Genomic DNA, 14175 nt, shown 5'->3' on the forward strand with positions numbered 1-14175 from the left:
AAAGGCCTCCCTTCCGATAATACCTAGGACAAGCATGAGGAGGTGAAGGTAGAATTTGCAAAGACCAGAGAAATTCCAGAGCTGGTTAAGGGAAGCACATAAACCTATACTCTCTGTTAGTCTCTATTCTAGATCGTTAAATGTTCCATTTTGAAGATAGTACAAGACTATATTAGGATTTGGTTTTATAATTCTAATAGCACTCACACTAACAGCAGTTCTATAAATCAGATTTACTTCCTAAGAAACCCTTTTTCCTAGAAGTGTTTGTCAATCCTTTTGTTCATTCAAATTATCTGAGGAGATTTAAAAATACATTGATTTCTAGAGACTTTTGTTTCCAGTTAGGCTATAGAGAGCTGCAAAGAATGTTACTGCCACACTAGCAAGAAAAAAAATTTGGATAATTTATAAAAGCATAAATTTGATTGTATCACAGACATGAAGTCACGAGGCAATAAAGGAATCTCAATTCCAAAGAGGGACGAGTCTCTTCAAGGAGAGATGAGACATACCAACTCTTTCCCCTTTGGCAGGTAAAAGCTGTGGCCACCATACAAGTGGACAAGAAATAGTCAGCTAAAATTTTAACACATTGTTTAAGGTCTATTGTGGGCTAACGTGTCAGTTTGGAATAGCTGGGTGTCCAAGACACAAAGGGAAGTTGCACTTATGGGCAAGCTCTTTCCTTGGGCCTCCACTGGATGTTATGAGAAAGTCTGGGGACAAGACACTCCCTTGCACTGCAAGTGAGAATGAGATGATCTCTGATGGCTATGGGGGTAGAAATACAAAGCCCTGCCCATTCCCTTGGACATTTTTCTCTTTACAAAGCAAAAGGCTTAAGCCACTTGAGGAGGAAACAACAGATCCTCTGGTCCACAGAGACCAGGCAGAGATCCACTGATTCTGGGGGAAAAGTAGAAGCAAAAATCAATCTGGCCCCAGTGATGGATAGGAATCCCTTGGGCCCCTAGATATATTCAAAAATAATTGTAACACACAGAAGAGTGGGAGAAAACATCTCAACCCATAGGGGAGGAACACAAAACCCTCTTGGGCCCAAGATCTAATTCCTACAACAAGAAGAGGTCTGATCCCACTTGGGTAGGGGCAGGAAACTCCTGCTCAAGATCAACCACAGATACGAGGCCGACTTTGCCTAAGACAGGCCAGGAAAGTATAACATAAAACAGCCTTGCCTCCACTCCAAGCCCAGCACTGAATAACAAGAAACAGCTGCCTACCACTGGAGAAAGGACAAGTGTATGGAGAGAGACCCCCTCTGAAATACTGGCACACAAGGACACCTGAAATCTGAGGAGGGGCAGGAACACTGAGAAAAACTCTCTGGCATCCAAGGGCCCAAACAATGTGGGTCAAAGTAGAGGCAAAAACTAGACTTCAACCCAAGAGTCTGAAAATTTTATAGATGTTAGACTATACGTGTAAGGTATTAGCAGCCCAATTCTACAGGAATTTGAAAGCGACAGTGCGCTGTAAGTAACAATAGCAGCAACAAAACACAAATCCAGCTCAAGCTGCAAGCAGATTAATTTGAACTCTCACACTACTGGCTTGACAAAAAGGCATGCCCATTTCCAGGCATAAATATTACTCCAGTCTTCACTATTCTATACACGATGTCTGGCATTCAATTAAAAGTTCTGAAACACACACATTAAAAAAAGAAAAACGGCCCATGAGAAAAGACAGAGCAAGCAACAGAACCAGACTCAGACATGACCCAAATGTTGGAAGTATTAGTCAGTAATTTTTTGGGGGGGGGGGGCTGCACCCATGCAGCATGCGGGATCTTAGTTCCCCGACCAGGGATTGAACCTGTGTCCCCTGCAGTGGAATTACAGAGTCTTAACCACTGGACCACCAGGAAAGTCCCCAGTCAGTAATTTTAAAATAACTATGACTAATATGTTAAAGTATCTAGTTGGAAAAGGTAGACAAAATACTTAAACAGATAGGGAATTTCAACAGATACATGGAAATTTAGCTAAATGGAAATCAAATGGAAATGATAAAATTTATCAGAGAGGAGAAATTTCTTCATTAGACTTAAAACAGCTAAGGAAAGAAACAGTACAGTTCAAGATAAATGAAGAGAAAATTTTCTCATTAAAACACAAAGAGAGGGACTTCCCTGGTGGCACAGTGGTTAAGAATCCACCTGCCAATGCAGGGGACACGGGTTCGAGCCCTGGTCTGGGAGGATCCCACATGCCGTGGAGCAACTAAGCCCGTGCTCCACAACTACTGACCTGCGCTCTAGAGCCTGCGAGCCACAACTACTGATGCTGTGTGCCACAACTACTGAAGCCTGCACGCCTAGAGCCCGTGCTCCACAACAAGAGAAGCGACCGCAATGAGAAGCCCACGCACCACAATGAAGAGTAGCCCCTGCTCGCCGCAACTAGAGAAAGCCCACACCCAGCAATGAAGACCCAGTGAAGCCAAAAATAAAAATTAATTAATTAATTTTAAAAGATCACTAAAAAAAACCCCACAAAGTGAGCAAAAGTTTAAAAAAAAAACAGAATCAAGCATACAAGACCTATAATACAATATCAAATATCAAACAGTCTAACATCGTGTAACTGGAGTCTCAAAGAGATGAGAGGGAGAGGCAGAAGAAATATTTGAAGTGATAATGGCTGAGAATTTTATAAAATAAGGAAGACACCAAAGTACACATCCAAGAAATTCATAGAATCCCAAGAGGGATAAATACCTAACAAGACACAGACAGCTACACCAAAACCAAACCGCTTAAAATCAAGAATAAAGAAAAAAAATAAGTACAAAGGTAAGAATTACAGAAGACTAGTCTTCAGAAACTGTGCAAGCCAGAATACAATGGAGTAGCATCTCTTAAGCACTGAAAAATAAAAAAATCAAGACATTTTTAGAATTCTATTCCCAGTGAAAATACCTTCCAAAAGTAAAGGTGATATACACGTTTTTTTAAAAGACAAACAAAAGCTGGGGGAACTCATTGCCATATAAGAATTTTAATACCAACAGGAGCTGTACAAAGAAATGAGTACCAGAACTGGTAAAAATTAAGGTAAATAGACAAGATTTTGGTTTTTTACTTTTAATTGCTTGAAAAGGTCACTGAACTAGAGAAAAGCAGAAACAATAGATTGTGGGCTTTATAACCTATGTATAGGGAAAATATACGACAATAATAGCACAGGGGAAGGGAGGGAGGAGCTGGAAATATACTGCTATAAGGTTCTTAGACTGTACATAAAGTGCTGCAACGTTATTTGAAGTTAGACATGATAAGTTAAAGATGTACATCGCACACTGTAGGGCAACCACTAAAAATTAAGTTAAAGAGGATCAACTAATAAGCAAGTAGTGTAAAATATACTGATTCCTGAGCCCCAGACTAAGAGATTCTGATTTAGTTAGTCTGAGGCAAAGTCCAGGCATCTGTCCTGTTTAAAAAAATCCCCAGCGGTCTAGTTGTGCCCAGCTAGTCTAATACTGAGAACTGCAGAAGAGGATCCTTAAAAAACTTTAAATTTCATACAGTAGGAAGAAGAAAAACAACAATAATATAAATGTTTATGGTTTACAAAATATAGTCCTCTGAATCCTCACAGCAATGCCCAGTATGGGTGTTTCAGGGATTTTACAGGTAGGGAATTTGAAGTTGCATGAGATTAACCTCTAACTTGTCCAGAATTACTCAGAAAGTCTGTGGCGAAAGACGAATTAGGTATCAGCCCCGGGACCAGTGCCAAGAGTAGGGTGACTCCAGTGAGATGCCTAGGGCGCAGCATTTAAGGACGCTCTCACTCTTGGGGTAATGTTAGTGGAGGGTCAGCCGTCCACGTAGGTGCCTCCTTATATTTTGAACCCTCGTGCCCTCACTTGTCTCACTCAGTCCCTGCCCCTGATGCTTGGTTAGTACTCTTTCTAGCAGTGCCCAGGTGTCTCTGACAGACTCTGTCATCCAGCTACCATCTGTCACTCTGTGCTACTCCTCTATACACCCCCTTCAGGGGTGATGACAGGTGGGGCGGGGCAGTTACTCTCATTTAGCTGCTTCCAACCCCTTTCACTTTACCCTCTGCACCGACCACTTCCGAGTGGTGTCAGTGGAAGGATGGCTGACGTACCACGTTCACTCAAAATATGCGATGAATTAGCCCAGGCAGAGTAGAGAGAAGGGTGCTAACAAGGTGACAAAGCTCATTACTTTCAGCAGACATCTGTTACCTTCCAAGGAGCACTGCCCCTTGAGGTAGTGGCCTTGTGTAACTCTGTGGACACTTTTACAAAGCTCTGCTTTGTGGACTTGGTTGGGGGTGGGGAGGTTGTCCTTTAGTGTCTTCCAAAAAAGCAAATCTTGATGGTTTGAAGATAAACCTGATTTTCGAAAAGAGCCAAAATTCAGTTCCTTCCAAGCCTGGGAACAGTGCACTGGATCATCTTATTTTTTGTTCAAAAACAAGAAGTGAAGTAAATAATGTGAGTCATTTTCTTGTGTAACTGACAAGTCAATTACAGAGTACAGCTTACCATGGTAGAAGTGACATTTTGAAGGCCATCACTCATTTTGACGCATATATTTTTGTGTTGGCAAAACATATCAACCTTATTGCCTTACCTATCTGATATTTGGGAAACCTGAAAAAAGAACCACATCTCCTAAGAAAGGGTAGAGTTAATACACTATAGCTTTCACATGGAAAATGATACAATTCTTATTTAATCATCCAATAGTAAATTTTATTAAATAAATTTACTAGCTTAATCGTAAATAGTTTAATTAAATGGCTTTTTAAATATTTACTTATTTTATTTATTTATTTATTTTTATTATTTTTGGCTGTGTCGGGTCTTAGTTGCAGAGCTTGGGCTTCTCTCTAGTTGTGGCGTGTGGGTTTTCTCTCTCTAGTTGTGGTGCTGGGGCTCCAGACCATGTGGGCTCTGGAGCTGTGGGATCTTAGTTCCCTGAGCAGGGATCGAACTTGTGTTCCCTGCATTGGAAGGTGGATTCTTTACCACTGGACCACAAGGGAAGTCTCCATTAAATGGTTTAATTAAAAGTTCTTCAGATTCCCCACTATGCATTGACCGTATGCGGTAAAGAAAATAATTTACTAAATTTTTAAAAAATTTCAACAATAATCCCAATTTGGAATTCATTTTGGCCCACTGCTGTAAATATATGCCTAATGGCTCATGCACAGCTGCCAAGATAAAATCTAAACTTCATTTTACAATAACTGCTAACAGCTGTAAGCCTGTGTAGATTGGGGACAAATTGGCTCTTATTTTAACATTGATTTTAGATGTCAGGGCGGCACAACAAAAACTGTAACACCAGGTGCCCTGCCAATCACAGTTGGAAAAGTCAAACACCATCCCCTCATGAATGGTACTGCATAGCCCTTGCTGATGGGCTGCAGTGAATATTTGGAAATTTGCCTAACCATGCACACCCTGTTGATGTTAATGAGCCAAGGAAGTCAACTGTGTACCAGGCTTTGAAAATGCTCCACTGTATTTTTAATCATAATCCTCCTTTTCATCAATAACCCATTCATTACATAATCTCTCAGCACTCACTTTATGAAGTGACAGAGTCTGTATCCACATCTAACTTCCGTCCATTGAGTAAAAGGCACAACATCTGTGTATGTTCACAGAAGAAGTCTTTCAACTATTAGAAACAGCTATCCCAACTGCTCTCCAACCCCAAATTGTTTCCTTTCCAAGTTAAACACTGCTATTTCCTTCACTGTTCACCATATGAAATGGTTTCACAATTGTCTATCTTGGTTGAAACCCTATGTGGATGCTCTAATATCCTAAATGTGACTTCAGAGAAATAGAGAGAGAGATTATGTAGGCTTTTTCCATGATGCAGGTAAAACCATGGTATATATTTCATTTATCTTCAGGGAATCCAGCTAGATAAAATGATCCCAAATCTCTCGTGTAAGATGTTTCAGTAACTGGAGGATCATCTTTGTGTGTGACCTCAACCATGGACACCATGGACCACAGGAAAAGAACTGCTTAAACTGAATACAAGGACTTCCCTGGTGGCGCAATGGTTAAGAATCTGCCTGCCAATGCAGGGGACACGGGTTCGAGCCCTGGCCTGGGAAGATCCCATATGCCGTGGAGCAACTAAGCCCGTGTACCACAACTACTAAGCCCACGTGCCACAACTACTGAAGCCCGTGTGCCTAGAGCCTGTGCTCCGCAACAAAGAGAAGCCACTGCAATGAGAGGCCCACACTCAGCAACGCAGACCCAACGCAGCCAAAATTAAATTAATTAATTAATTTTAAAAAATAGAATAAAAGTTCCACTGAGTGTTTCAACAAACTGAAAAGACTAACCAACATAATCCATCATGAGTTTATTTTAATCTCTCTCTGTTTCAACAAAGGTACTTCTGTATGTCTTCTGAAATGTTACGCTCCTAGAGAGAACGGTCAATTTCCAAATAGCTACTGCTGGGCAGTATCATAACAAATAACAAATAAACAGATCCTTCACACATTTTTGATGATACTAAGTTTTTGTTCCTAAAGCTCAACTTTTCAAATGTATTCTCCTGTAGTCAATCACAGCCTTTATTTGCTTATCTAAGTTGTACTATCAAATATTATATGAATAATTTAGACAAGTTGCGAGGTTCTTTGAAATTTTCAAGTAGGAAGACAAACTTTTCTTTCACCTAATTCATTAGGAATTGATTTTTATGGAGACTGAATTACCACGCAATAAACAGTATTCTAAAGCGTGATAATAATTCTGAGACTGTTTGCTCCACAAATGCTGCAAATTCCAAGACAAAATGTCAATGCCTATCAAATTATCTGAAGATATCTCAAAACACATTCCCTGTGTACAGAATTTTAATTTTTAAAAAAATTGTTTAATTTCTCAGAAAATTTTTAAAACTGACTTAATACGTTTCCAAATTAAGATGTAGCTATACAATGATTCGGTAAAGCATTCTGCGGCCTATTATGATAACATCACCTAGAATCCGTCGTTTGGATTTTTTCTCAGGGACATTTTGACAACAAGGCTAATGTGTCCAGTCTGATCCACTTAGGTTTTTGTCTGGTGCCTCTGGTGTCCCAAAACACACTTCAGGTGTTGGCCATCTAGCGTTAGGCATTCTGTGTGGGACTGAGGAAACTAACGTCATTGATAGGAGTATAGTTTTGGCCAAGAAGCTTCACTATGTTTCATGGCCAAGGGCGGTGCACATTATTGCGGATAGTTTCCTGGTGTTTGGCAATGGCTATAAAGAAGGCCAGGTAAAAATGGAACTTCACATCAGAGATCACCTAGTAAGATACTGAAAATGCCCATGGACACTGGTTCATGGCCTCCTTGCTCTACAGGAAGGGCAGCACATGGCTGTCTTACCTAGCAGTCCTCTTTGAGCTGGGAGAACAACTAGGGAGCAGATCTATTAACGCTACCATTTGCTATATACAGCCCTGATGGTTTAAAGACCATCTATACCTTAAGAGTCAATTTCAAATCTGTGATATTCAATCCTTCACTTGTATATTTTCCTTTCAATGAATCCAAGTGTCAAATAAGACAAATGTTTTAGACAAGATATTTTTAGATCCAGATGCAAATGTATTTGAAATGCTTACATCTTAAGAATTCAATGTGAACCTGAAAATTTCAAGGAGAGAAAAAATATGCAGGTGTACTATGAACATACGCAAAATAAACAGTAAGGAAAAGATCAGATTTTGCTCTCACATGTGCAATGAAGTTTCCCCTTTCCTCATGACCTTTGTTTATTCTAACGGCAATTCTTGCCAAATGCCATATAACCAAAAGATTTGAACATAAAGAAGACTGGAATTTTTTGGTATCTCTGATTTATGATTTTATAGGATTAAGAAGACTTCCGTAGAGAAATAAAAGCTGAAGCAGTTCATTAAAGGGTGAAATGTGATTTCTGGAACTATATTTCATTTTAAACTGTTAGGAACAGGATAAAAATCTCATGCTTAAATAAATGAAAAGTTACCAACTGTCTTTGATGTCAGCTTGAGGACTTTTAATTCCGCTTATCTCTTGCCCATGTTTTAATAAGAACATGGGACCATTCAATTCTTCCCTTTATAGACACAGAATAAAATACCTTTATGTCAGGAAATTGGCCCAGATAGGTGTCCAGTGTCAGCAAGGACCCATCCACTAGTTTTTGATGGAAGTCTTCCCACAGCACATCACATTTCTGAAAGAAAAAGAGAAATAAAGAGACAACTGCAGAATTATTTTAATTGGATAACTTTCACCAACTTCTAAAAAACCTGAAACTATAAAATTAAATAAGTTCTACTTCCCTGGCTAGTAAATGCTAGAAAAGTGTGGATTATTTAAAAATACAGTAATTTGGCTACCAGTTCTAATTTATAATATAGGCTACCTAAGGGCTCAGCTCATTTAAAAATGTGTTTCTGATTCTGAATTACTAAAGAATGTAGAAACTTCAAAAGGTCCCCAGATTCCTATAAATGGACTTTGGGGCTAGGAGTCGGTGAAGAATTCCACCAAGACAGTTTGCTTCTGAAGCAATCCATGAAATTAGAAACCACTCCAGACAAACAACAAACCATTGCTGAAGCCTCCACATGGAGAGCAGAAAATTTAGTCATACTGGGAAGGGCCCTACCATTTATGGAATATCAATTATGATAAACACAATGAGTATTAGATATTATTATTATTGTTACTTCTATTACTGTCAAGGCATTGGGGTAAAAGCTGTATGTGTCTCTGTGTGTATGTGTGTGTGTGTGTGTGATTTAATTCTCGCAATAGCCTTATGAAGAAAGTCTTACTGTTGCCATTATACAGAAGATGATGCTGAAGTCCAGAGATGTTCCATAATTTGGCTAAGGTCATGCAGCTGGTATATGACAGACTCTGGTTTCAACCCTTGAATTTGAAGCCCGTGATCTGTCGATGACACCAGGCTGCCTCACCAGAACAGGGTTCATATCCCAGCTGTGTGACTGTGGAAAACTGAACGTTCTTGAGTTTCAATTTCTCCAAGTATGTGAGTTGACCACATAAACTTGCTTCACAGAATCCCAGGCACATAGTAAGTGTGCAAGAATATCATTCCATATTCCTCCCATTACTACATTTGGCATCTCCTGACAACGTCTACCCTTTCTTTTTTCTTAGCAATAGAACGTCCAGTTTTAGCCGGGCACACGGCTGCCTAGGATACAGACCATACTTCCCAGCCTCCACTGCAGGCAAGTGTAGCCATGAGACTAAATTCTGCCAATGGGATGGACTTTCAGGAAGTGGCCCTAAAAGGAGGCTTGTCCTCCACGCTTCCTCCTTCTTGCTGACTGGAAGACAGAAATGAGAGCTGATACCAGAGCTCAGAGAGTCATCTTGAATGTGGAGGTGGCAGCAGGGATGCAAAGACAGGTCCCTGACGCTCTTGGGTCCCCCATACCGCACCTGGGCTGCCAACCTCCAAGGTTGGTTATGGGAGAGAAGCTTCTCCCTTCTTGAAAACCACTTTTTAACGGTTGATTTGCTTCTCTTTTTCACATGGTAAAACCTAATTCTAATGGTCATAGATCCTTATTAAGAATTTTATGCAAACAGGGACCTCCCTGGTGGGGCAGTGGGTAAGACTCCACGCTCCCAATGCAGGGGGCCCGGGTTCGATCCCAGGTCAGGGAACTAGATCCCACATGCAAGCCATGACTAAGAGTTCGCATGCCACAACTAAGGAGCCCATGTACCGCAACTAAGGAGCCCATGTGCCGCAACTAAGGAGCCCGCCTGCTGTATCTAAGACCCGGCGCAACCAAATAAATAAATAATTAATTAATTAATTTTAAAAAAAAAAGAATTTTATGCAAACAAAAAAATTTAAATCCACCATACAAAGAGGCTTATCTTATGATCTGAGCAGACCCCCTGAACATGCAGTGTCAGGTGCTTCACCATCAAAAGATTCTAAAAATCCTAGCAGCCACGAGGATCAAGGTAGGACAGCAGCTGTTTCCTTAGGAATCAAGGTCAACAGTGGCATTTGCCATACACAGAATTGTAACGTGGTGTCTGAAAAGCCATTCGCACAAGTTTCTACCATTCCCTTAAAAATTCTTCTTTTCACAATGAAGTTTTAATTATACACCTCTAATCAGAAATTTACAAAATGAGTTAAGCCTTTAACAACACGCTGTTGAAACACAGTGTCTTTATATTTAAGAAATGTGAGAAGATGCAATCCCTCAAAACTGCATTGGAAAATGGTGTGTGGAGGCTAGTTTTGCCTAATTCACACACTGAAAGTTTTCAAAAGAGGTAACAGAGCTCACAAAGAGCCTTCTTCATAAATAGATCTCAGTTTCTATCACAGTCGTAACAAGACTATGACTTGTGATCAATGTGGGGATGTCAGAATTTTCGTGGAGCAGCCCAGGAAACATGTTAACTCATCTTTCCAAAGGCTGCATAGATGATCAGCATGTCACATACCAGACCCTTCCCTGAGTTGTGGCGGCCATATCTCTTAGGTCTTCTGTGCCTCATGAGAAGCAACGAGCTCCCATGAAGCGGGCATGATGACAACCGTTCTTTGTTTTAACAAAGAACTTGGACATGAGAAAACCCCTGACAGCAGGCTTCCTAAGGTCAGTAATAATCACACACACTGAGCACTAGGTCGAGGATGTGAATACACAGACTTTAAGTGTGTGATTAGGAGATATAATTATTATTCTCACTTCGCCGATGAGGAAACTAAAGCCCAAGAAGATTAAAGAACTCATCTGATGTCACATCCCACTCTGCCTTCTTCAGAGCAACAATAACCACTTTCTCACTTCCCAGAGCCAGACAGCCCTGAGCTAGACGGTGCATTTCAGGTGCTAAGACATGTCTAAGGACGAAGCCTTTCATTAGTTAAATTCCTATTAGCAGGCCCTGTCCTCGGCCCTGCAGACCAGCGAATGGACCATTTGGTGGTAAAGTGAAAGGGATGCTCTCCCCAGATCCTGTGCCTGCTTTCAAGGAGGGATGGGGAAGAAGGCGCAGTACATAAAATCAGGCCATGAGCCGGTTCTCCTACTGGAACGGGCTAAGAAGTGTAGTAAGGGACAGAAAAGTGCTATTCTTATGTTGAAGAAAACCAAACTTTAAGCCGCAGCTTTCTACCCAAGTGGCTTTATTATCATGTTCACTCCTCACTGCAAGTTTGGGTTGATCTGGATGGTGGAACTGCACAGTGCCTTCTGGGTACACCGTGTCCCCTCATGATTAGGGCCATGAAGTGGTGAGAGGGGGTCAAGGGATGGGCTGAGTGAGCAGGACACGGTGGGAACCTCACAGAAGCCACCCCGGGGCCTCTCACGTGCTGTGACCAGCGCTTACCTCGCCAACCATTTTCACGTCTTCGCGCCCGTACCAGTCGGGCTCATAGACTTCATGCAGCGACTCGGTGAGCTTCATGGAAGCCTCTTGCATGCCTAGCATTGGAGAAAAACAACTCCTGTTAGAGACAGGTGGGTGAGGAGTCTCTTCCTCCTTTCCCTACTTTTCAAAGTGAGAGGAAAAATCTTGAATACTTGCTAATTGTTTAAGGAAAACCTGGGCAGGCACAATTGCTGTTTGCCCCTGTAGTCCTGATTCTGACTACAGCGTGCGTTTTCTAGTATTTTTAGGATAAAGATACATGCTGGGTCTTGAAAAAATCAACAAGGTGTTCTAGTCTAAAAACACCAATAACAATATGTCCTATTATGTGTGCTGTCACTTGCTACATGGCATGAAACCGTAAATGTATGGGACACCTAGAATACTTACCTACAAAACTAAAGAGTTCTAAAGCAATTAATGCCAAATGACTTTAAATATTAGAAATAAAGCATTTTGGGGGGGGAAGCAGATTGAAGCAAAATCTATAGGATTTTCAGGCATCACTTAAAGGGCTTTAAGTGGCCTAAAAATTTTCGAAAGAAACAAGAAGTTGTTCTTTTTCCAATATTACTAAATGCTATACATACAGTTTTAAGTCAGAACTCTCAGAAACCTTAGCGTTCTTAAGTCTATGGGTATTTTCAGAATTTTCATTAAGGTACAATTTGGTATGTTGCAAAAATACGGTTATTAATAATAGGAAAGATATAAAGTTTCCCAGTGCAACATGGTGATACAAAGTATCACAAAGTCTTCTCCAGACTCCCTCTGCCCCTCCTTCAAAACATGGAGGGTAAAGTGTGGATTGCCGTGGAGACAGCTCAGGGCTGGGGACAGAACAAGGTGGAGTCTTTGGCTGGTGACTTGGAGAAGCGCCTCTTTGGCACCAGACTCTCCCTCACAGCTGGAAGGTGAGACCTGACCGAGTTGGTGTCCTGGTCTTTGTCACTAGGGGATATGAAAAGGGGCTGGATAGAAGGAGAGGAGAGAAAAACCATAGTGCTGCCATTAAAAATAAAAGACACATAAACTTAATGCCAGTGAATCAAAGAGGGAAAGTTTTTTGTTAAACTGAAAGCTGCAACACTCTAGACTCACCCACATGCTTGCTGAATTTAAGACAGTCCGTTCTGGGTTCAACAATGAGAGAAAAGGACAAAATAAAAGAAGATGGCTGAGGAGTTTGAGGTTTTTGAGCACAAGCTGCCTGTTCTCCTTGCTTGGCCCTTGCAATAAACCTTTCTCTGCTCTACAAAATAAAATAAAAAATAAAAAGAAGATGCCTGAAATGATCAAAGTATATCCTCGAAGAGTCACACAATGGAATATTACTCAGCCACAAAAAAGAATGAAATAACACCATCTGCAGCAACATGGATGGACTTAGAGATTATCACACTAAGTGAAGTAAGTCAGATAGAGAATTTCATATGATATCACTTATAAAATGATACCAATGAATTTATTTACAAAACAGAAATAGACTTATAGACAAAGAAAACAAACTTATGGTTACCAAAGGGGAAAAGGGTCGGGGAGGGATAAATTAGGAGTTTGGGATTAAAATACACACACTACTGTATATAAAACAGGACCTACTGTATAGCACAGGGAACTATACCCAATATCTTATAATAACCTATAATAACCTATAATGGAAAAGAATCTAAAAAAGTATATGTGTATATATTTATATATTATATATATAAAGTATATATATTTATATATATATATCACTTTGCTGTACCCCTGAAACTAACACATTGTAAATCAACTATATAACAATACCAATTTTTAAAAAATAACATAACATACTAGTCCCACCCCACAAAAAAAGAGTCAACATCTAATTTGCTATTTCATAATACTTTTCCACTCTTTAGGCATAGACCATCCCCCTTTTTATTCCCCCTATAAGATGCAGATATATATTGGTCTTTGCACATGAAAGGTATGTGAAGTGTGAAATCCTGTGACCCTCTCTCCATGAAAAGCACATCATTAAACATGTTAAGGACACCCCTTACAATGAGGGGTACAACCCACACCTGCTGAAATGACTTGGCAACCACGTGATGAAGCCCGGCAGGCTAAGGTAGGAAAGAGCAGTGATGACGCAATTCTCTGGGGACTCTGATGAAATAGCGTCTTGTAAGTGTAGAGACAGGCAAAAAGTAATGCAAAAACCTGCATCCGTCCCCTAGCATTTCAAATCCAGACAAGGAAGAATCTGTCTTGTGATGGTACGTGTGGTCACCAATGACATGGCAGGAACATTTATTTCAAGTGTCCATGTCTACCCCTCCCTAAGCAAATCAATACGAAGAAATGTACCCTTCAAATTCATACCAAAAGTGAGTCACCAGTTAGAATTCTATAATCCAGATGCCAAAAGGCTTCTGAAGTTTTCTTTTAAATCTTTGTCTTGAGTCAGATGGAAATTATAAACAGCTGTTTAGGTAGGTTCTTAATGTCTTAAGAGAAAGAAAGAAGAATATGGCATTGTAGGACAAAACCTTTGTGGTACAAAATGAAACTGTGCTGGATTTCCCTGGTGGCGCAGTGGTTAAGAATCCGCCTGCCAATGCAGGGGACACGGGTTTGATCCCTGGTCCGGGAAGATCCCACATGCCGCAGAGCAACTAAGCCCATGCACCACAACTACTGAGCCTGCGCTCTAGAGCCCACGTGCCA

General features: G+C 40.6%; 1 protein-coding gene across 3 annotated transcripts in view; it reads right to left on the bottom strand.

Moving 5' to 3' along the window:
- The window catches only part of AMPH (amphiphysin), a 180389-nt gene that overhangs the window by 64436 nt on the left and 101778 nt on the right, over positions 1-14175 (bottom strand). For all 3 annotated transcript variants that reach the window (XM_059932887.1, XM_059932886.1, XM_059932885.1), the window contains exons 4-5: positions 11437-11531; positions 8171-8266 (exon numbers count right to left, since the gene is read on the bottom strand). In XM_059932887.1, the coding sequence (XP_059788870.1) occupies positions 8171-8266; positions 11437-11531 (191 nt within the window). The remainder of the gene's footprint in view (positions 1-8170; positions 8267-11436; positions 11532-14175) is intronic.

This window comes from Balaenoptera ricei, chromosome 9 (assembly GCF_028023285.1).
Source record: "Balaenoptera ricei isolate mBalRic1 chromosome 9, mBalRic1.hap2, whole genome shotgun sequence".
Classification (NCBI taxonomy): Eukaryota; Metazoa; Chordata; class Mammalia; order Artiodactyla; family Balaenopteridae; genus Balaenoptera; species Balaenoptera ricei.